Source organism: Chrysemys picta, chromosome 1, assembly GCF_011386835.1.
Source record: "Chrysemys picta bellii isolate R12L10 chromosome 1, ASM1138683v2, whole genome shotgun sequence".
NCBI lineage: Eukaryota > Metazoa > Chordata > Testudines > Emydidae > Chrysemys > Chrysemys picta.
The window spans coordinates 147,436,802-147,461,240 of NC_088791.1; the positions used below are offsets into that span (position 1 = coordinate 147,436,802).

The window sequence follows — 24,439 nt, forward strand, 5'->3', positions numbered from 1 at the left end:
ATAGGCACATCTCATCCTACAGTTTGAGAAACAAGCATGCCTTCTTAGTACTGTACATGATGGAGAAGAGGCAGAGAAAGGGGATGTTAAGCTGAACTTTAGTACAGGAGGTGTGCTATTCCTATTGAAACACTGTGAAAGACAATCCTGGGAAGGGTTGCCCAGTCAAAAAAGGCTTCCAGTTTCTTTAGAAGGGCAGGCTTCAGACATTAACTTTTCTACCGAAACAATGTTTCAATACTTGTAATTGTTTTTGAAGCTTTAATTGTGTTAAGGACTTCAGTCTTTAGTACATAGGAGTTCACATTCTGGGGAATGTGTCATCTGACTAAGAAAGTCTCTTCTGAAACTTGGCACCCAAAAGAGGATTTCAACCAGCCCCACTGTCAAACTCCTCAATAAATCAATTTTCGACTCTTCTAGAAAAGCAGTACACAGCTACTGCAGGAACCAATAAATTCTGGAGCCCCTCCATGAAAGAGAGTAGTGTCCCTACAGTGACCCATTCTGTAAAGCCAGAAAGTACAAGATGCTCATGCACAGCATGAGCTGTTAAGCTGTTCCCCCTATGCAAGAGCAGTCCAATGGAAAAAACTGACCAGGACTTGAGATTGAGGGAGTGTAAAGTGAGCAGGGGAGGCAATAAGGAACACACAGAATGATCTTGTTGCTGCTCTAGGACAGAATGTCTTTGGTTCTGTACAAGTTATTCTTGCACAGTTTCCTCTCAGTGAATAAGCAGCTGTATTACAGTACCTAAATCAAATGTGCAACAGCCATGTCTTCAAACATTTTTAACTACAGTAATTACAAACATAAGGCCATATGATCCCCTCCCCCAACAAAATAATGGCAATAAGGCTTCTTGTGGCTTTTGTACAGAGGGTCCCAAAAGGCTTTTTTTTTTTTAAACCAGGAGCCTAGTGGTGTGATTACACCACACACCAGGAAAACAGCAGAGCCAGAGGTAAGCCACAGATTCCCTTTAGAAAACCTCTGGCTGATTAATGGTTCCCACCACACACAAGATTCCATTTAAGAAACACTCAAGTTGGAAATTAGTTACAAGGCAGCCAGGTGGGATAAGACTGGCTATAGGGGATGGGAGAGTTTGCAATATAGTAGTTGCTGAAGTTCCCATCACTGACATAGGGTGCTGGCTGATAATAACAGGTAACATTAGTGGCATTAGGTATGATGTTTTGCTCTGCCAACACTCTGAGTGCTAGCAGCGAGATCAGGTTGAGAGTCTGTCTCCGCTCATGTCCCATGAGGCACACTGTGCTCTCATTTACCACCCTGCGCAGGATCATGAGATAATCGTATTTGCTTCTCTCCTCTTTGGAGAAGTGGTTCTGGAGGTAAGTCTCTAGTTTGCGCTGCTGATCCAGGATGTCAGGGAAGTCTATGAAGAACCTGGAGCACATGTAGCGCTCTAGAGTTTTAATCTCCTCCTTGTCCATGGGCCGGAAATCCCGCACTAAGAGGTTGCTGTACTTCAGGAGCCCACCACCTCGGATCTCCTCAGGATTCTTGGTAGCTATCAGTCTGTTTCGGAGGTGATCAAAGGCTGCCTCAAAGTCTCCATACATACTCTCTCCAATTACAGTTGGATGGAAGTGCTCTGACATAGGATTTTCTGAGCAGTCATAGTAAAAAAGCAAGGCATCTATTATGATTTGGAAAGAGTCCACACTGAACTCAAACTGTCGTCGTATGCGATCTACAAACTTCAGCTCTACATTCCTGCCATGTTTGTTGGAGAGGGATATTAAGCTCCATCGGTCCGTCTCTGTGCACACTTTCACTAGCTTCTGGATGTAGGCTTCCTTCAAAGTCATTGCGCTGATTTTTAGTTTGCTCACCCCCTCTGGCAAGAAGTTTAAGAGGGACCGCAACACCACATCTCGGACGAGCTGAAACTCAGCCTCAGTTGGCAGGGACACTTGAAAAATTAGGTCCAGATCTTTGCAACCCAGTCCATTATCCTTGACCAAGACATGACCAGCTGCAGAGCCATTCAGCCGGACATCGTGTACTTGGATGCCTGCCTCATCCAGCCTGTTGCGAACGGTCTGAACAATGTCCTTCAGGGTTATTTTCAGTGTTGGGAAGTTGCCCCGTCCATGGATTGGAACCACCTCTGTCAGAACCTCATGCAGACGGCTGACCTGCTCCCAGCTCAGTACACTGCATGACATGCAATCAGTATTACTTCCTTTGCCTGCCATTTTAGAGTTTGATCTTCTCCAAAGAAACTGGAGGGGAAATAAAAACATTTTAAGTCAGATTTCACTGTTATAACAGAGCACAGGCTATACATCCAGGAAGTCAGTCTATTCATATCTTCATTATACACAGTGCTTGAAAAGCCATTCACCTACACCCTAATAGCGATCTCTTTTTCTGAACAGATATTTAGTCTGTCTTGTGGTAGACAGAAGTAGTTTCATGCTCAGTTTTGCTGTGAAAGACATTTAGTTAGCAGCTGACCTACAGTACAATCCTACATGCTGCTGCATCACATGGCAAGAACTTGGGTTTAGATTAAGGGCCTGAATTTTATAGGTACTGTAAATCCACAGTGCCAACTCAATTCAGCACTTCTGAAAATCAGATCCAAGATATTTCTATTTACAGATGAAATAATTAGATTGTGCCTCCAATTGCCATGATGTCAGAAGGCAAACTCATAGTCTGCACCTTATCACACCCCAATTAAAGAAATCCAACCCCACTGAGCTCAAACTCAAATTCTTACCACTCTAAAAGTTAAGACATTTCAGGATCCTGAATGCAAGCTGAAACTACACTTCAGTCATATAAAAGCTAAAGCCCCAATGTTATTCTATTCTCACCATGGTCCTCAGGAGTCACTAGTTACCTAAAGCCATATTTTTGAAAATACTAGTATGCTTGCACGAACGTTTTGCCTCACTTGTGAAGGAGCTAGCATGAATTCAGTTAAGCCATATTAAGGGTCATATAATGGCAGTATCTCACCTAGTTTTATGCAAAGGGGTTTCTAACCTCAGCAGCTTGATGTCAGGCAGCAAGTCTGATAATGCCTAGTCTTAGTCCAGACCTTTTGAAGTCTGTGTTGTGTTGAAGTTGAACAGATTCTTACATCTTATTTGCCTAAATAGCTTTATTTGAAAATGTAATCAGACACTTATGGATCTTTTCTAGAGGTATTCAACTCCAATTGATATTAAATTACATATAAAGGCACAGAGGAAACAGACACCTTAGGTTTCCATTGTGGCCAGATGCTTTTGTCATTTAAGACTAATCAAGGCCTGGTCTGTTGCTCCATCTTGGAATGCTCAAGCAGGCTGCACATGCACAGAGCCAGCTCTAGGTTTTTTGCCGCCCCAAGCAAAAAAATGTTTGGCCGCCCCCCAGCCCTGGGCTCTCCCTCCTTCACCCGCACCCCCTGCTGCCCCAGCCCTGGGCTCTCCCACACCAACTGCACCCTCCTTCCGCCCCAGCCCTAGGTCACTGGTAACTCACTCCCAGGGCGGGTCATTCAGCAGGAATTTTAGATGTGCACAGAACACAGACAGGATTAGTTCCCACAGGGTTACAAAACTCTAGTAAAGTGGAACAGTTTTCAGCTAGTGTGTTTGGAGGATATCTGGATGCATATTATAAGACTGTCCTCCATAAATGAGGAAAAGCTGAGGTGCCTTTATTATTCTTTTGTTCCACTCTTTGTTTCTATGGGGAATTTGCCAATACAGTATCACTGTCTTCCTTTTAAACAAATAAAAGGAAAAAAAATAAAAAAATGGCAATGGCTGTTGAAAATAGCAATTCCAGTCCTAATAACCACTGGAAAGCATTTCTTGCTCAATTTTGTCCTACTTTTTCTACAGCAAGTTACAGTGGATCAGTATATTTGATTTGGGAGAAATGAAGTAACAGCTGCCCAAATTGAGCTTGAGCACTCCTGAATTTTGAGGGTGTTCAAATCTGGAAGGCAGGTGCTAAATTCCCTTTCTGAATATTAGCTAAATCTGGAAAGGAAAAGTCAATTTCTGCTTCCATGGCTCAGAAGTGGAAATCCTCCTACATGCCTGGTACTGTATCTAAAGCTGCCCAGGTCCAGAGCCTCCCCTCCCTTACTTTTCATTTTAAATTCTAGTGGGATCCATGTACCTCCCTTGCTAGGCTTCAGATAGAAAGGTGTACTGTCCATTTAGTCCACCCAACTCTCTTTGGGGGCTGCAAGGTGAGGTCACACCAGTATCCCTAATCCAGGCTGGGGATGTCTTCTGAAGGGGATATCTGGGCCAAAGCCTTCTACTCCTTACTTGTTCCCCATTCAGTGCCACCCCATTCTAGCAGTGAGCTCTCCATTCACAGCAAGCTGCAGCATGAGGTTTCAGCTACCATACTCCCTCCCCCTCCCTTTCCTGTTGATAGTGGCCAAGGGAATGCTGGGAAATGTCATTCTTTCCCTGCTCCAGGGCTGGCTCTATAGGCAGGGAGCTAAACAAGGAACTACAGCTCCCAGGGCCCCCTGTTGGTTCTCAGCTCCCATGCTGCCACCCCTGCAAATGGGCTGCCCAAGCACCTGCTTGCTTTGCTGGTGCCTACAGCCACCCCTGCACATGCAGCTGCAAGAGGTGGTGCAGCAAGGGCATTCATTCAATAGTAAGCCCTCTTGCTTATAAGAGGTGTTTAAATGCATTACTAATCTTGTACCTTCCTGTTAAATAACCATTGCAACCACACTGCAAGAAGGAGACTGTTTTTCAGGCAAGAGAAGCGGCTATAAGAACTGCAGGGTTCCATACCCACTGTCCTACGGCCTCAGCGTGACCTTGGCCAACTCATTTCACCTATGTCCCAGCTCTCCCCCTGTAGAGTGGGGATAGCCTCACAGTGCCCCATGTGTGTTAGGGGTTAAGTGCATTTGTGAAGTGCTCTGAGGTCTTTGGGTGGAACTTACTACAAAGATCTGATCACATCCTCCCATGCATGCACAGAACTCATTTAGTTCAGTGGGTATGATGGGTCCCCAGAAATGCTAAGACTACTGTCTAAATGGGTCACTGGCAAGCACTCTAATGACATTCCATCTTTGGATCTCATATACTAATGAGCCCTAGAATATTTAGTGAGCTCCTCAGACCCAGATGACCCAGGAGCAGCAGTGTCAGAGCAAGGCAAACAGACTAAGATATCAAGCCTTCTGGCAACACTGCGTGGATGAATTGGATCTCCTTGGCCTCCTCAAAAAGATGACGAAGAACTCTTTCACGGCCCATTTTGCTAGACCTACATAATTACGTCAGTCATCAACATTCTAATTATATATACATACACACGAGTGTTTAGATGCTCCATCTGGGACAGATTTCCTCCTCCCATGTCAACAGTAGTAACATTAAGTAATGTCACTTTTGGACCCAACTGATGTGAAAATAGTATGTAGAATTCTAGCAAAATAAACTTTGGGAACTCTTTCTTTGGTAACTCTTTGGTACTGCTATTCCTGCTTTCAGGACACTTCTAGCTGGAAAGTTAATTTAGTGCTGCTACTACTGTTAGTTTCCTCAGAGGGATTTCTACAGTTCTGTGTGAAATTTAAACCCTAGGATTGTTAAAAATCAGAAGCCTCTCACATCTAGGTCACTGGTTCTAATCATGTACAGATTAGAGGAGCTGTTAACTGGTAGGGGTTTAGTGACAACTGACCCAGCTGTCTCAGACTAGTTTCCAATAGACTTGGGACATCAGCGCTGAGTAAGCCACAGTTTACATTTCAGTAACTTCCACCCTAAAATTCTTTATGTAAAGCAATGTGATATTAGAAGTAGCCTACGCCCTATCCTGCTTCTAGGCCTAAAGCAAGATAAATTAGTTTAGAAAACTAGACTTATCTTAGACTCCCTGGAGTGTTACAACAAGCTGAGATTTTTAATTTGCTCGATGAACCATTTGTATTACCTTGTAATAGCCATTCGTACAAAACATATTATGAGTACTTAGTGTTACAGCAAAGAGTATTTCTTAGACATCAATAAGTGTTATTTGATATAATGACAAACATTTTAGATGTTAACTGCAGGTATACTCAGAATGGATTTGCTATGCTAGGGCATTACATAAGTGTGGTGAATAGCAATATGTATTACAGTGGCTCAAACTTTTTTACTGGTGTCCCCTTTCACATAGCAAACCTCTGAGTGCAACCCCCCCCCCTTATATATTAAAAACACTTTTTAATATATTTAACATCTTTATAAATGCTGGAGACAAAGCACGGTTGGGGGTGGAGGTTGACAGCTCATGACAGCCCCCCCCCCCCCATGTAATAACCTCACAACCCCCTGAGGGGTCCCAACCCCCAATTGGAGAACCCCTGATATATTAGAAGTGCAGAAATAAGCTTGTTGCATCTTATATGATCTTTAAAAATACAAGGAAATCACATTTGGTGGTCTACACTTGGTTTCAGTGACTAGACAATGACATAGGTAGAAGGGTTGACTCATAACAGTTGCAGCTATAAACTTGATCATTTTAAATGCACAAGTTATTATACTTCTTCACACTATGTTCAGCATTGTCACTTGCACTATATAGAGTGCAACTCTAAAGTCTGTAACAGTAGCTGCACTATATTGTATTACTACAAGCATGTTGGGCTACTATTGCAACCAAATTTGTATCTGTGTTTCTGTACTGTGTTTCCCTCACTATAGAGGCACACAAAGTAATACCAAAATATGCCCAGTGTATTTGTTTCATAGATGCCAAAGCCAGAAGTGACCACTGCCAATGTAAAGTCCTCCTGTACACCAACCCTCAATATTTGTTCCTCATGTAGATAGTTTTAGGTCACCCCTTTACCTTTGGTAAGTTACTGTCTCCATTAGTCACCCATGCAGCGATCTTGTTTAACGATTCACATGTAACAGACTTGTTTCCCCAGACTGTCTAATCCCCTTTGCCATACGTGCTGCGTCTTCACTGAAGCAAGACTCCTTAGCAAGCAGGAGGTTTTCAGATTAGCAATTGAGTTATCAGCGTGCAAAGATAACTGCTGCAACTGGCCCAAAAGCTAATAGGGTCTCGGATAAATCAGCCAATGCTTTAAGTGCGCCCCCGAGCCAAGAGCTACCCGGAGAACAGTTAAGCCCAGGGTGTATTTTGCTTATGGCGCTGCCTGCACCTGTAACCTGAAGGGGTTGTGCGGGGCACCGCCAGGCTCTGCCCTCAGGACGGTGCAGAAAGCACCGGGGCCCGGGCATGACAGGCAGCCCCGCCCGTGGCCTGCCGCGCAGCCAGGGCACCGCAGGGCGGGCAGCGCCGGCCGGGAGTAGCCGGACCCGCGCTTAGGAGCGCAGCAGGTCACCCGTCCGCTCCGCGCGCCCGGCCTCACTGGCTCGCGCGCTGCCCGCCGCTTATTAAACGCGGCCGCGCGGAGTCTCTCTCATTTACTCACCTGCTAGTTCGGCGACACGCGCCTCCACAACCGCCACTCAAGCCTGTCACTCCGTCTGGTTGCCCACACCGGCCCTATTTATACCCGCTGCGGTCACGCCCCCATCGGGCCACGCCCACTTTATTTGCATTCTGCACGCGGACTCCCGAGCCTCGCCTCTATAGGTAGCATCCGCTTTGTAATTGGCCGCCGCCTCGATGGATCGTGTGTGACGCAAAGCTAGCACGAGAGACTCGGCGCTCTGGCAACCGCGGCTGATGGACTACGGGAGCGCGCCCCAGCGAGAACGGCCAGGTTCGCGTTTCGGGAACGCGCCGCCACGCTAACGGGCACCGGCCGAGCCAGGCGCTCTGCTGCCGGAGGGCGGGGGCGCTCCCCGCCTGTAGCCCCCCGCCGCGCATTGGGACACCGCAGGGAGATGGGGGCGCGCGAGGGCGGGATGGAGCAGGAGGGGGTGGGGGACATGAGGGGGATGGCACAGGAGGGGGCGCGCGAGGGCGGGGTGGAGCAGGAGGGGGTGGGGGACATGAGGGGGATGGCACAGGAAGGGGCGCGCGAGGGCGGGGTGGAGCAGGAGAGGGTGGGGGACATGAGGGGGATGGCACAGGAGGGGGCGCGCGGGAGTATGGAGTGGAACAGGAGGGGGATGCGGAGCGCACGCAAGAGGGACGGGGCGGGGGTATATTGGGATACTCCAGGGGGATGGAGCAGGAGGGGGATGTGGGCATGTGAGAGGGATGGGGACATAGGCCAGGTGGGATAGGGCATCTTGTCTGGGCTTGCTCTGTGTGTGACAGCCACCATCCCCGAGTGAACAGGCCACCTGGCTGGCAGGGGCAGATGGGGATGCCTTTCACCCCGCGCACCAGCCTACCCACACCCTCTAACACAACTGGTCCATCACATGCCACCGGGAGCACTGGCGGTTTGGGAGCACCTTGCGGGTACAGAGCACCCTGTGGAACCTCTCCTGAGTGCTGCCCTCACTAGTCCCCTGGATTGTGGTCCAGCAAGGCCCAAGGACACAAGAGTACTGAATTTGCTTAGACACAGCTCATGGTTTCCATTCCAGCAACATGATGAGACCCAGAAGGGATGTTCTGGTGAACAATGCACTGGGCTGGCACTTGGGAGATCTGGTTTCTGTTCCTGGCTCTGCCACAAGTTCTGTGTGTGACCTTGGCTCATCTGCTATGTGCTATAGCTTCCCATCCCAAAAATAGGGATAGCACTTCCTTTCCTCTTGGGGTGTTGTGAGGGTAAATCTGTTAATGATTGTGAAGATACTGTAGTGATGAGGGACATATAAGTATACAGATAGATGCTGTGGAGCTGGCTAAGAAAAGAATATCAGCCACAAATGAACAACATGGAAGTGCTGGCGATCATGCCTCAAGATATTCAAGATCCTGTCTATAGTAAACAAAGGCTGAGAAACAAATGCAGTGGTCGTTACAGAAGTTTCAGGAGGGGCTAGAGAGTCCATTTTGATGTTCCCATGATTCAAGGTCTTTGGAAACTGCAGGAATTAAAGTTTCATATCCATGTCAGAAAGTAAAGCTGAGAGCCATCTGCATGGCCTGAAAAACTCTTCTTCCTCAGATTGAGAACAGATAATTCAGGACTTGAATTAACTACACCATTAGGCATGTACTACATCACCACTGTGGAGCTGTTAAAGAAAGGATACTTGGTGATGTGATTCTTTAAGATAATTGTTTGAGTTGATCCACACTCCCCATTCTCCTTCACCAATTCAAAGTCTTTACTGTAGATTCCTGAGTTAGTGGAAGCAACTAAATGAAGGTTGGGGGATGATTTCTTTTATATTCTTGGGCTCAAATACATGTAGTCAAGATGTGGGGGAGGTGTGCCGCTAGTGAATGAGGCTGACTAGAAAATATGAAGCTTGTACACTGTAGTGCACCTCATTCAATGGTGTCCATACAAACAGTGATCTCCAGTAACTACATTTAATAGGTAAATAGCCTTTCTTTCCCACTTTAGAGGACAGGCCCTCCTTTTTAGCTGAACTTAAGTACATTTAAGGCAAATTGATATTTGTTGCTAGTAACAAGATTTTACTTTGTTTTCCACATTTAGGGGATAAAAATGCTTTGACTATTTTATTTTTAAAGACATGCTCCTTCTTTGAATAGGTGAAGGAACAGAAAGGCCAAGATTTTAAATTCAATCTAAATGTAAGAAGCCTGGTTTTCAAAAATGAAATAACCAGCAATTTGCACTGACTTCAGTAAGGAGCTGATTGGTAGTCAGCACTTTCAAAAATCAGGCCATTTAATTTAGGCACCCAAAAACAAAGATTTAAGAGCCCATTTTTAGGCATTCATTTTAAAAAATGGAAAAAGATTATAGGGAAAGTTAATTGTCTAATTGTGTATATATGTGTAGCTGAGAGCATAGCAATAGCTCAGGATCACAGCATAGATGCGATTGAATTTTACAGCCACCTCACTCACTGACACACCTTCCATTGGTTAGTATCCTGGAAACCTCAATCCAGAAACCTGAAAGAGATTTGACTAAAAAAACAGAATGTTGTGTGAAACACATCTCAGTTTCCTGAATTTTGGACAGAGGATGGTTAAATCCCCCAGGCTGGTGCATAGTTAATTTTGAGATCTGATAAATTAACTAAATCTGATCTGATTCTCATCACAAATAATTTGATTGATTTCTCTTTCTGGAATAAGCTCCATATACATGTTTTTTCTGTCCTGTCTTTTTAGCTGTTCATATGCATTCTGTGCTGTCAGCAACATTCAACTTGATTTTCTCAACTGAAATAGAAACATTAAATAGAGGAAAAATGCGTCAGGAACATCAAAGAAAATGTGGAATAATGGGCTGCTAAGGTAGGAGAGAAGTGTTTGCCATGACATATGCACTAATGCCAAATCACTATCAGCGTGAATCAATACATCGAGATATGGAGCAAAATAAGGCTCTGAAATAAGCAGGCTCATGGATATGTTACTAACGAGTAATTGGGAGTGGGACTCCCCATTGCTGATTTACGAGCATGCTTAAAAATTAGACACTTCCCAGAGGCACAGCATTTACTTGCTCACTTGGATTATCAAATTGTGAGTTGTACTCCATGATGTGACTTGTAATCACTGTGATTACATTTCTATGTTAAAATTAAGAGTCACTACAGATTTCATTGTAGAACTCAGGATGCATAGGCATATTATGCATTCAATGTTTAACCTGATGCAAACATTCTGGAATCTATACTGAGCCTTAGAGCAGGAACAATTTCTATTTTTCATACCTAGGAGAGCCTGTAATGTTCACGCAAAATGCAATCAGTTTAAAGTCATACAGGGAACACCCATCAAAATCCCCACATCTATTAATAGTGCTTTCAGCAGTTTTACACTGCATCTTTAGATGTTTATGAGATTATGTTTGGTGTGTTGGGGGAGTGTGAACTTTCACTAAATTTGGTAGCCTTGGGGGACAGAAACTAGTGCTTCTATGCAATGGAAAACTTTTCTGAGAATTTCTCTACCACAACTGTGAGTTTCCATAAACTCTGGGGGAAGATGCCAGTCATTATTGGATGAATTCATCCTTCAGAGATGGGGAAAAGACCAAGATATTTAGCAAATGTGGTGGGGGAAGCCAAAAAATAGTCATTTAATCAGCTGCTTTCCACACACTCTGTAGGCTCAGTTTCCACACCATGTAGGGTCAGTGTCTTGTCCCTGCTTAGTGGGGAGGCTTTCTGGTATGACTGCACCTGTGAGCCTGTAAATAGTAGAAGATACTTCTATACCAGAACAAGCAAGAGAAGTGGAATTTAGAGAAGAGTAACGGAAATTAATACAAGGCTGAAGAACTTGTTGGTGAGGACAGATAAAAGGAACTAAACATTTAAAGTTTAACTAAATGATAATCACTATGTACAAGTATCTGAAAGATGTAAACATAAAGTAGTAAGAGGAATGATAAAGTCTGCTCTGAGGGGACATACATGGGAGTAATGAGGTGGACTTAAGAAAAATTTAGAGTGGTTATGAAGAGAAATTTCCCATCACTGAGGCTTATAGTAAGCTAGAGAATGGTCTCCCATGAGAAATAAGGCAAGTCCCTTCAGTTTTGTCAGTTAGTTTCATTTCTGAGTCATAACTACAATTATACTACATCTTCAACCCTACTCCTGCCTCAAGCATTTTTGGATTCTGTGGCAGGAAATAATGATTTTTGGCAACAACATTTCTGGTTTCTTGTGGATTAATAGCAATTTTCTTACAACCTGAAAAACACTTTCTACTTACAATATGTATTAAATATCAATAAAAGCAAAAAGATACAGTATAGAGTTTACTGAAACTACAAATATAAAAATTGTATTCTTGTTACAACAGGCCCACATTTTACAATGTATGTTTACAAGATTCTTGTTTTACACCAAATGCTGGTAAAATGAGGGAGATAATTGGAGGAACAGTGACCTATTCTCTACTGAAGGCATCTGTCATCATATCACTAAGGTGGAATGGTACACAGTCATGAGGAGCTACTGGACTCTCTATTACACAGATTGCAATAGTGGAGAGGAATCCCTTCTTCCATCTTTGACTGATAGGAGACTGTGTCAGTTCCTCTCTGATGAGGATCTAGCCTTCGTGATCCACATTTTAGCACCTTCAAGTTAGATTATTGCAACACATAGGGCCATATGGAAGCATGACTAGCAAATTACCTTTGAGGCAAGAAAGACTGAAGAACATGCATTACATCAGTACTCTGTATGTGCCACTGGTTCCCATTTGGTTCCAGATCTAATTCAAGATTAGAGTCTTAATTTTTAATGGTCTGGGGTCTAGTTTCCCTCAGGACTGACTCCAGAGATGCTCCAGAAAATGAGGACAAAAGCTGACTTCCTTTCAGAAAGGGGACAATGCAAGATTCATCTTTTCACACAACCCTTCCTTCAAGGATGATGGTATAAAAATGCTCTGGTGATACACCTTGCTGGGGAAAAAAGAAGGAACAAAGAAACATTGAAAAACACAAAGTAATACTGTCACACTGAATGATGGAGCCTAGATGCCCTTTATGGGAAAATATTTTTTAATTTACTTTTGTACATAGTGCCCAGAAACCTTGTTATGGGCACATTAAAAATGCTTAAAGATTAATAAGTTCTATTAAAATTGTTTTCCCATTTGAATCCAGTAATAGGACAACAAATTTATTTTTGGCAGAAGAAAAGCAGTTAAAAACCTTTGTAAATGTCAACGATCTGGCACTACGAGATTAGTTGCCTTACCGGATGCAAGCTGAATGCAGTGTGTCACTATAAATCACAGGTCTTAAACTCAAATGACCACGAGGGCCACATGAGGACTAGTGCATTGGCTCGAGGGCCGCATCACTAACACCCCCCCTCGCTGCCCCCGGCCCCACCCCCACTCCACCCCTTCCATGAGGCCCCGCCCCACCTCTTCTCCTCCTCCTCCTCCAAGCGGTTTTAATAAAATATATACACTCAGTAAAGCCCCCGCACTGCACTGGGCTGCACCACCACTCCACCTCTGCTCTGCCTCTTCCAGGGGTGGCAGGTTTGTAGAAATTTTGGTAGTGCCCAGAACCCGCCCCCACCTGCCTAAATTTCTGGGAGGGAGTTTGGATGCGGGAGCGGGTCTGGGGTGCAGACTCTGGGATGGAGTTTGGGTGCTGGGTGCAGGCTCCGGGCTGGGGCAGGGGGTGGGGGTGCAGGCTCTGGGATGGAGTTTGGGGATAGGAGGGGGTGCAGGGGTGAGGGGTTTGGGGCATTGGAGAGGCTCAGGACTAGGGAAGAAGGGCAGCCTGCCCTGGCCCTAGTGAAGGGGGGCACTAGGACCCTGCGGCAGCAGGTGATGCCGGAAGCCAGCAGAGTGGAGCGGAGTCAGCATGAACTGCAGGCTCCGGGCAGTGAGGGGGCAGCAAGTGAGGCTGGGGGACACTTGGGGGGAGAGACCTGGCCCCAAACATTGGGGAGCAGCACCTGGGGAGCTTAGCTGCCACATAAAATAACTTGGGGGGGGGGTGAGGGGAGTTTGGCGGCGACAGGAAGTAACTGGGGGTGGGGGGCGGGGAGCTTGGCAGGCCACAGGGAAGAGCTCCGCAAGCTGCATATGGCCCGCATGTTTGAGATCCCTGCTATAAATCTAGGGAAGGTATTTATCAACTGTAAAAGCCTAGAAGTGAGTGTGAGATAGATAGATAGATGGCTCTCTATTATGTGATAGACAAATAGTTCTGCATTTGGGGAATAATTCTGTGGAAACATAGAGTAAAACATGGTAGACAATACTGAAGACTCAAAGAACAGATAGAACAATACCATCCACTAATTCCATCATAACAAAATCCTCCTTTGGAGTCTCAAGTGGAGACTCCTTTCTCTAATACCAAAAGCTGCTACAGGGCTTTCAAGCTCCCTGGGGGAGATATAGGCATTCTTTCTCCTGTATTATGGCTGTAGAAAAATGTGAAACCTGGTACACATCTGTATAATGTTCTAATGAACTGGTTCGTATGTGTATGCGTCACTGCCTTCTGTCTCAATGAATCAAAACTGCTCAACTGTATGTCATAGGCCCTGTACTGCTAATACTGAATGGTTGCTTATGCCTTAGTTCAAGTCCCTGAGACCTGTGCCTTTAGAGCAGGAGGATCTCAGTTCTACCCCTGTTGTTGCTGTGACAGCCCAAAGAAGGCCAACATTTTTCTTTCAGTTATGAAATGGAAACCATAGTGATTGAAGCATGCTGAGATGGAATGCATTTACTGGAGACAGTGGTAGCAGTTGTTTTTCCGTGCACCCTAGTTGCTTGAACTACTTAATTAGTCACAACGTTTTCTGTAACTGAGGGTAGAACAAACTGTTAAAGATTTCAGTAGCACTGGAGAGGTATTAGGGGGATTGTGGATGAAACTGAGAAACATTTAATCTATTTTGGAGGTTATGAGCAAATTTAAGAAACAAAGCCCTAGGCAAAAGCAGCAGGTGGCAACCCTGGTGAAAGGGGAGTTCAGAGAAATGGCAAAAGAGAGACAATTGGATGTACAACCTCAGCCATGTGAAGCTCTTCCAGAGGGGGCTGCCCTCCTGCTCTTCCAACAGAATTCAATGCTCTCCCCTCAAGATAGATATTCATTCTGAAATACTGGCTCCTTCATATTGCATGTATAGTCAAGTGCTCTGTAAAGCTTACACCACCATCCTTACCAAGAATCTGAATCCTTGAGTCCTGCCTGCTCCTCTTCTGTTCTGTATTTAGTTGAATTTGGTGCTGTTCCCCCTCCTGGTACATTAATAGATTTTAAGGCCAGAAGGGACCATTAAATCGTCTACTTTGACCTCCTGCATAACATAGGCCATATAATTTCACCTAGTTACCTCTGCATTGAGCCAAAATAACCTGTAGATGACTAAAGCATATCTTCCAGAAAGGCGTTTGGTCTTGATTTGAAGACAGCCAGAGATGGAGAATCCAGCACTTCCTTTGGTATATTCCAATGTTAATCACTCTCACTGTTAGAAATATGTGTCTCTTATTTCTGATTTGATTTTTTTTCTGGCTTTAACTTCCAGCTATTGGTTCCTGTATGCCCTGTGAAGATATTTATATACCATAATCTGGTCACCTAAAGTCTTCTTTTTGGTAAGCTAAACAGCGAGAGCTTCTCACTATGAGGCATTTTCTTCAGCTCTTGAATAATTTGTATAGCTCTTTTATAGCCCCTCTCCAGTTTTTCAACGTTACTTTTAAAATGCAGATCTCAGAACTGGACACACTATTCTAGTATTGATCTCACCAATGCTGTAATGAAGAAAAAACATTTGTCTGCTCCTACTCACTAGTCCTGTGTTTATGAAGCCAAGGATCATATTAGCCCTTTTAGCCACAGCACTGCACTGGTAGCTCATGAGTTGTTTGTGCACTAGGACCCCTCATTTCTTTACAGAGTCACTGTTTTCCAGGACACCCCCCCCCCCATTCTTTAGGAATGGCCTGCATTCTTCATTCCTAGCTGTAGGGCCTTGCATTTGTATTAAAAACACATTTTATTTGAATGGGCCCAGCCTACCAAGGGATCCAGATCGCTGTGTATGACTTGCCTTGTCCTCATCACTGTTTACCACCCTGGCAATCTTTGTGTCCATCTGCAAATTTAATCAGCTTTGACTTTATATTTACTTCCAGATCATTGATTAAACTATTGAATGAAATATTGGTGAAAGGTCTTGAATTGACAGTTGAAGCCTTTGGTTTATTCCCTGTGGCCATAACAATAGGAAATAGGGGTACAGCACAGAACACGCAGCCCAGGGGGAGGAGACGCTAAAGTGGCTTTGAGTCACCTTTGCACCTTTACAATCCTGGTCTGCTCCAAGGAGCCCAGTGTAACTTAGAGAGTCCTTTGGGCATTTCTAAGTTATAACAGCCTTTTTGGGCTGCCCTATGGACTGTGGCACTGCCTGGAACCTTTACAACATTGCATACTGTGGCCCTGCCCCCAATACAATACTTCTGCCTCCAGCATGACACTATCCCAGGCCTTGCAAAGGGGATTTTGAAGGGCAGCCTTATGGCCATCTTGTGCAGTACCTGCACCAGGGGAATGCTCCCCTGGCATGAACCAGGGCTTTTAGGATCCCTTTATGCCACTCCAGCCCTTTTACTCAGTGTAAAGGTGTCAGGGTGGGTGTGAGGATATTACAGTGTGAATGTAAGAGCACCTTACCTCTTCCTAATCTGTCATTTTGACTGTGCCCAAGAGAACTCTAAACCAGCACTTCTGTTCATGCACTCCCATAAACCCTCATTTTGATCTGTGCAGCATCATTGCACTGGGAAGTTCTTCCATAGATTCCAAGGCCAGTATGAATCACTGTGATTATCTAGAACTTCCCCCAAATAATTCCTAGAGCAGATCTTTTTGGAAAAATATCCAATCTTGATTTTAAAATTGTCAGTGATGGAGAATCCACTACAATCCTTGATAAACTGTTTCAATGATTAATTACTCTCGCTGTTTAAAATGGATGCCTTATTCCCAGTCTGAATTTGTCTAGCGTCAACTTCCAGCCATTGGATTGTGTTATACCTTTCTCTGCTAGTTTGAAGACCCCAATTATCAAATATTCATTCCCCATGTTGGTATTTATAAACTGTGTGCAAGTCATCCCTTAAACTTCTCTTTGTTAAGCTAAATAGATCGAACTTCTTGAATCTATTAATATAAGGCATATTTTCTAATCCTTTAATCATTCTCATGACTCTTAATGCTCTCCAATTTATCAACATCTTTCTTGAATTGTGGATATGAGAATTGGACACAGTATTCCAGCAGCATTTGCATCAGTGCCAAATAGAGGTAAAATAACCTCTCTATTCCTACTTGAGAGTCTCCTGTTTATACATGTAAGGATAACATTAGCCCTTTTGACCACCGTGTCAAATTTGGAGTTCATTTTCAGCTGATTATCCACGTGTCCCCCAAGTTTTTTTCAGAGTCACTGCTTCCCAGAATAGTGTCTTCCATCATGTAAGTATGGCCTGCATTCTTTGTTCCTAGATGTATATATTTACATTTAGCCGTATTAAAATATACATTGTTTGAAAATGCTAAATGTTAAAATGCATAGGGCCAAGAACTCATCTGTGCAGGACGACACTACAAAACACATCTGCTCAGTGATGATTCCCCATTTACAATTAGATTTTGAGATCTATCAGCCAGTTTTTAATCCATTTAATGTGTACCATATTAACTTCATATTGTTCTAGTATTTTAATCAAAATGTCATGCAGCACATCAAATGCCTTACAGAAGTCCAACTATCAACAGTATTCCTTTTATCAACCAAACTTGTAATTGCATCAAAAAAGGGTATCGGGTTAGTTTTGATGGGATCTGTTTTCCATAAACACATGTTGGTGTGCATTAATTATATTACCCTCCTTTAATTCTTTATTAATTAAGTCCAGTATTAGCCACTCCATTATCTTTCCCAGGACTGATATCAGACTGACGGGCCTATAATTACCTGGGTCATCCCATTTCCCCTTTTTAAATATTGGCACAACATTAGCTTTCTTCCAGTCTTCTGGAACTTCCCTGGTATTCCAAGACTTATTGAAAATTAATATTAATGGTCCAATATGCGCCTTAGCCAGCTTTTTAAAAAAGTCTTGGATGTAAGTTATTGGGACCTGCTGGTTTAAAAATGTCTGACTGTAGTAACTGCTGTCTAACATCCTCCCAAAATACTAGTGGAATGGAAAGAGTGTTATCATCATATGACATGACTACCTCATCTATTTTTTCCCCAAATAGAGAACAAAAAAATGTATTGAACACTTCTGCCTTTTGTGCGTTATTATTGATAATTCTACCATTTCCATCTAGTAATGAATGAATATGATTGTTAGGAAACTTTTTGGTCCTAATGTACTTAAAAACACATTCTTATTGTTCTTAACTCTGCTGGCCATAGATTTCTACTTGTGTCCCCTTGCTTCCCTTCTCAGTTCCAAGCTTTTGATTTATATTTATTACTACCAACTTCCAGGGCCGGCTCCAGCTTTTTTGCCACCCCAAGCAGCGAAGCGGGAAAAAAAAAAAAAGATAAAGCCGCGATGAGGGACTGAGGGACCTGCCACCGAATTGCCGCCAAAGACCCGGACATGTCGCCCCTTTCCATTGGCCGCCCCAAGCACCTGCTTCCTTTGTTGGTGCCTGGAGCCAGTCCTGCCAACTTCCCCTCTCCTCCATTTTTTATATACCTATATTTTTAATAGGTGCTTTCACTTCCCCTCTAAACCAGGTTGATTTTTCAACCAATACACCTTCTTCTTCAGTTGTGGTTTTTTGGGTATCTAGTAGAGTGTTCTTAAACAATTCCCAGTTTTCATTCACATTTTTCTGTTTAAATTCTTCCTCCCAGTTGACTCGGCTCATAATTGTTTTCAGCTTTGTGAAATCCGCCCTTTTAAAGGAACAAGTACGTATATTACTGATTTGGACTTTATTCTGTTTACACATTATCAGTGAGATCAAGTCATGATCACTGTACCTAGACTAGATTTAATTTTTAGTTAAGTGATCAGTTTCTCTCTCTGTCTAGATGCGGTCTAATATAGAATTCCCCGCTGTTGGATGCAACAATTTTTGAGTTGGGAAATTTTCATTTATAATATTAAGAAATTCCAAGGATGTTTTAGTACTGGCAGCATGAGACCGCCAGCATATGTCACTCAAATTGAAGTCCTCCATAATAACGCAGCTTTTTTTCCAGTATATTATAAATAGGTGTTTAAGGAGTCAGTCATCCTGTTCCCTATCATGATTTGGTGGTTGGTAGCAGACACTAACTAATACCCTATCTTGTGCTTTATCTGTTAGTACATTGTTCCGTACGTATTCAAGATCATTTTCTTCCGAGTTGTCAGTGACTCAGAAACAAGTAATACTATTTATTACATAGAAGCCCACTCCCACTCCTCCTTTGTCTATGTGATCGTCCCTAAATAGGTTGTAATAATTTATTTTAACATTCCAATCATGTAAATCAACTCACCATGTTTCACTAATACCAGCTAGATTGAATTTATGTCATAATCCAGTTCCTCTTGTTTGTTACCCATGCTCCTACCATTGATGTATACGCAATTAAAGAATGTCTTCTCTTCATGTCCTTTGGTTCTTTGATTAATTTTGTTCTCCACATCTCAGTTTTCTGCTTAATGAGTGCTTACATCTTCCCTCTTTTTACTCACCCCTTTTGTTATTAGTTTAACAGCCTCCTGACTGCTCTAGCCAGCCTGTCCCCAAGGAGTTTGGTTTACCGTCTAGTGAGGTGGAGACCATCCAAACTGTACAGCTCCCCTTTTCCTTTAGAAGGTGGACCAATGTTCCGCAAAACCAAAACTCTGCAGCCTGCACCATTTATCTAGACAGCAGTTCACTTCCAATATCTTCTGCTTGCAGCTAGTTAGTAGATATCAGACTGGACAAGAAAGTTGAGGTAAGGGTAAGGCACTGGGATATGAAAGAAAAGGGACATAGTTGAGATTATGGCTGTGTTGTGTGGGAAGTGTCACTTTAATTCTCCATTTCCTGGTTTCCTGACATGCTGATTTGAGGAATCTATCTGTACAATTTGTGAATTATGGTTGATGCTATGAAGTTGTTCTGATGAAATTGCTGTATTTTTGAATGCCTCTGTGTATGTGGAATCCACCCTTGGCGGACAAGGGCTGTGTCATGTCCTTTACAGACCAGATACAAAAGTGGATTGTTAGAACTTAGTCTGCTTGTTCAGGTGGAAACACCTTGGGATGGTGAGTTAGATAGAGCTTAGGAGAACTAGTCTTCTCTTACCTTGTCTGCAGTCGACTGGTGAAGAAGAATGAAAACACCAACAACAGAACTAAGGAACCAGATGTTGGTAGGGGAATATATAAACTCAAGAGACTCTGGGAGACATGAATAGGAAATTTTGCACAGGAGAGGGGAAGAAATGATCAGGTTTTCTTAGCAGGGGTTCCTTTTTTTAACTTCGGCCCAGCCACAGTCAGGGAAAACTAGCTGACCTAGAGAGAGGCTCCATGTTTCTGAAAGTAGACATGAGCTGCAGGGGAAGGATTCTACACATCCCAGAGGGCTATGCCCAAGCCTAAAGAACTCTCCCGAGTGGTGAGGAAACTGAGGCAAGGAAATATGTGTAGGCATGTGTGACGGGTTGAATCACAGAACCCCCCTTGGGAGCTGCCACCTGATGTGCCAAGACTACTTCTGCCCCTGCTTTCCTGCCCTGTCAGCTTAGGACTTCAGTGCCCTGCCTGGTTTGAGCCCGACTCGCTAGCCTGCTGCAAACCCAGACCCAGGTCTGAATCACGTCCCCTAACAACTATAAGCTTACCTGAAAGCAGCTAACAGAAGTGTTCTTGTCTTTAACACTCAGATGCCCAACTCCCAATGGGGTCTAAACCCAAATAAATCCGTTTTACCCTGTATAAAGCTTATACAGGGTAAACCCATAAATTGTTCGCCCTCTATAACACTGATAGAGAGATATGCACAGCTCTTTGCCCACCCAGGTATTAATACATACTCTGAGTTAATTAATAAGTAAAAAGTGATTTTATTAAATACAGAAAGTAGGATTTAAGTGGTTCCAAGTAGTAACAGACAGAACAAAGTAAGTCACCAAGCAAAATAAAATAAAACATGCAAATCTATGTCTAATCAAACTGAATATAGATAATCTCACCCTTAGAGATGCTTCAGTAAGTTTTTTCCTCAGACTGGACACCTTCCAGGCCTGGGCACAATTCTTTCCCCTGGTACAGCTCTTGTTCCAGCTCAGGTGGTAACTAGGGGATTCTTCATGGCGGCTCTCCCCTTTGTTCTGTTCCACCCATTTATCTATCTTTTGCATAGGCTAGAATCCTTTGTCCCTCTGGGTTCTCACTCCCCACTTCTCAATGGAAAAGCACTAGGTTAAAGATGGATTCCAGTTCAGGTGACATGTCACTGTAAGACCCCAAGCCTTCATTCCTCCCAGCCTGACTCACAGGAAGGCTTGCCTCCAAACAGAGCCATCCACAGTCAATTGTCCTGGTTGATGGGAGCCATCAAGATTCCAAACAACCATTAATGGCCCACACTTTGCATAATTACAATAGGCCCTCAGAGTTATATTTCATATTTCTAGTTTCAGATACAAGAGTGATACATTTATACAACTAGGATGACCACACTCAGTAGATTATAAGCTTTGTAATGATACCTTACAAGAGACCTTTTGCATGAAGCATATTCCAGTTAAATTATATTCACTCATTAGCATATTTTTATAAAATCATATAGACTGCAATGTCACAACATGTTTATTATTTTGTCTAGATCTCTGTATCTCTTGTGCTGTTAAGTAAAAAGCAATGGTGTTTTAGAATCCTCTGCAAAGGCTGTCTGTGTATCTGTTTGCTTTCACTATCGCCATGCCCCTGAAGAGTTAACCTGTGAAACCAAAGTTTTCACAAAGGTGGAGTTCTGGAAAGGGGTGTGCATAAACTACACAGGAGACTGAGGGGTCAGCACTAATCCAAGGGGTTGGGCAGGGCCCGTCCCTACCTACGGTGGTGCCCTACGCAACCCGATCACCTGCACCCCCCTGTGGGGGGGCCGACCCTCTGTTGTGGGAGGGCTGCGCTCAAGGGCTGCAGAGCTGCGGGGTCAGGAGCTGTGGGGGGCAGCAGTAGGGCATGGAGGCCCAGGGCAGGGAGGCCCAGGGCAGCACGGCGGATTACCGGGGAGCCTGGCGCCAGCAGCAGGAGTTGGGCCCGCCCCCCACCCGCACTCACTGATGGCAGTGGGAAGCAGAGCAACCCAGCCCCAGCCCGCTCTGCTCCCGCAACTCCCAGCCCTGTCGCTTGGGGGAGGGGGCTTGGAGGAAGGGGTCAGGCCCACCCCTGCACTCACCAGCAGCGGCAGCGGGAAGCGGAGCTATGTGGCTGGGAGCTGGTGGAGTGAAGTGGGCTGTGGCTGGGTCGCTCTGCTTCCCGCTGCCACCGCTGGTGAGTGCGGGGGCAGGCCCGACCCCTTCTGCCGGCTCCAGTACCCATGCTAATCCCGCGAGCCACATCGCTCGGGAGAGGGGCCTTGGGGAAGGGGTGGAATTGGGGCGGGGTGGGGGCGGAGCAGGGGTGGGAAGAGGTGGGGTGGGGTGGAGCAGGGGTGGGAGCTTGGGGGAAGGGGTCGAATGGGGGCAGGGCAGCGGAGCAGGGGGACTGGCTGGGGGCTGGGGCTGGCCGTTGGTGCCAGTGCCGCATGTGCAGCATTCCGCTGCCTAGGGCACCATGAAATTTTGTGCCCCAAATTACGTGGTGCCCTATGCAGCTGCATATTCTGTGTATGCCTAAGGACGGCCCTGGGGTTGGGCAGTTGGACCCTGGGGTATCAGCTGCCAAAAAGGGGAGCTAGATAGAGGATCTGGCCCCGAAGAGTGTGCCTAGGGACCCCCAGCCAGGGGCAGTGTCTTGTGTCTGGACTCTGTTCAGACTCTGGAGGTTTAAAGCACACGGGGGACTCATCATTTGGATCCCCTCAGAGCAGTGTAGGGAGTGTCCAAGAGGGGGAGCTTGACTAGATCTGTAACACCTATGATGTTTTTACTGTTATATTCTCATGTTCTTGAAGGGCACAAGGAGCACAGGGTAATGTCTAGCACTTGTACTCTTAATTGCATGTTAACAAAGGATTTTGCATGTGCGTGCTAAGTTCTATCCTTACCTAAGGTGGGAAGGGCCAGTGCTTTCTGAGCAATACGATTTAAGTTCCATTTTTTCTGCCACAGCAAAGTTCTGAATGTTATGGTGTGCAGCAGAGATGGCTGGCATGTCCTTGTACAAAGGCTTCTGCTTTTCCCCTCAACTTGAAATAGAATCGTAGGTTGCAAACCTCTGACCCAAAGAAGTTATGATCCCTAAAGAAACCCAGTCTCTAGATTGTATCTTATTTCACTGCTGATTGAGACCCATAGTCTGGTTAACAGGGATTGTTCAGCACAGAAATCTAGGTTTAACTGCCATTTTCTATTTTGCTATTCACCTTTAGCAATTGCACAGAAACTAGCATAAGCCAGAGGACGGCAACAGCAATTTAATTAAGCAGAAGAACAACTGACCTTCAGCGATGGGACTCAGTTTGGGGGTTTCAAACAAGACCTCTCAGGAGTTATTTGGGCTAGATTCTCATTTATGTTAAGGCCCCATTACACTGGCAAGTATAACAGGGCCTTAGTGTGAATGAGAATAAGGCCCAATTGAATGCCAAAGCAGCTGGACCAATTTTATAACATATAAAAAAACATATAACATATACAAAAAAATCACTCCTTAGATTGGCCCCAAATGTGGAAAATTTCAGTCTAAAAAGAGAGATTTTTAGACTTTTATTTTTTCCCTGCCTTTATTAACTCCCACTGACTATCATGAAATAGATCCTAGGGCAGAATCAACTCTTATTTCCCAGCAGGTTCTCTGGGTGGGTTATTCCCTTAGGAAAGCTTGGCTCAAGTGTAAAATCCAGTTGGTACCTAATTTCCAGCAAGGCAGATGGATAGCACACAGTGAGAAAAGGATCCTCTGGGTTCCAATTAATTGTTTTAATCTAAACCCAGTGGCTCTCAAACCAAGTCTGGGTATGAGTACTGTATCTTCAGGTTTTTCAAACTGGTTCTCTAGGCTCCCAGGCTTTACCAGAAGGTTAGTTTAATAAATCCTTATGTTGAGCAGTATTTACTTATATGAGTGGTTCCACTGTGGTCATAAGACTACTCATAGAAGTAAAGGATGGCAAAATCTAACCCTTAATTATGAGTAAGGCTACGATTTTTATCACGGAGGTGATGGAAGTCATGGAATCCGTGACTTCCAGAGACCTCTGTGACTTCAGCCCACGGTGGCTGGAAGCTGCAAGGTCCCACCACCACCTGTGGGGGCTGGGAGCTGCAGGGTACACCTGCTGCCAGAGGCGGCAGGGGGCCCCCTGGAGCTCCAAGCCACCGCAGGCAGTGGGGGAACCCTGCAGCTCCTGGCCTCCGCAGGTGGTAGGGACCTGGGAACTCCGAGCCGCCACAGGCAGCAGGGGTACCCCACAACTCCCGGCCACCCTTAGGAGCTCTAAGCCACCGGGGGTGGTGGGGGAACCCTGGAGCTCCTGGCTCCCACAGGCGGTGAGAACCCTGCAGCTCCCAGGGGCTGCAGGGGGACCCTGCATCTCCAAGCCCCGGGCAGCGGGGGACCCTGGAGCTCTGAGCTCTATGAATTTTTCTTTATTGCCCGTGATTTGCCCATGGCTTTTACTAAAATTATGCATGAAAAAATCCTTGCCTTAATTATGAGCCTTTAGGCTAAGTCTGTCTGTGGCACCTATGCTCACCTTTCC

At 44.7% G+C, this 24,439-nt stretch overlaps 1 protein-coding gene and 1 long non-coding RNA gene across 4 annotated transcripts; one reads left to right on the forward strand and one right to left on the reverse strand.

Moving 5' to 3' along the window:
- Positions 1-247: 247 nt before the first annotated feature.
- TENT5C (terminal nucleotidyltransferase 5C) lies at positions 248-7,692 on the reverse strand. 2 transcript variants are annotated; one of them, XM_005292726.4, is made up of 2 exons: positions 7,460-7,692; positions 248-2,258 (listed from the first exon to the last, which is right to left on the reverse strand). In XM_005292726.4, exon 2 carries the CDS (start codon positions 2,229-2,231, stop codon positions 1,059-1,061), a length of 1,173 nt encoding a protein of 390 aa, XP_005292783.1. In that variant the 5' UTR covers positions 2,232-2,258; positions 7,460-7,692; the 3' UTR covers positions 248-1,058. The 2 variants fall into 2 exon arrangements, with proteins under 2 accessions (XP_005292783.1, XP_065442573.1); XM_065586501.1 differs by lacking the exon at positions 7,460-7,692 and adding an exon at positions 6,865-7,000.
- LOC101944905 (uncharacterized) lies at positions 7,566-21,457 on the forward strand. 2 transcript variants are annotated; one of them, XR_010599050.1, is made up of 4 exons: positions 7,566-7,753; positions 10,210-10,335; positions 15,075-15,144; positions 18,060-21,457. It is a non-coding gene; the product is annotated as an uncharacterized LOC101944905 (long non-coding RNA). The 2 variants fall into 2 exon arrangements; XR_010599051.1 differs by lacking the exons at positions 15,075-15,144; positions 18,060-21,457 and adding an exon at positions 11,857-11,985 and having other exon boundaries at positions 7,623-7,753.
- Positions 21,458-24,439: the final 2,982 nt, after the last annotated feature.

What these genes read in the sequence shown, in the direction of transcription:
- TENT5C (XM_005292726.4), bottom strand. Translation starts at nt 2,231, where the DNA reads ATGGCAGGCAAAGGAAGTAATACTGATTGCATGTCATGCAGTGTACTG.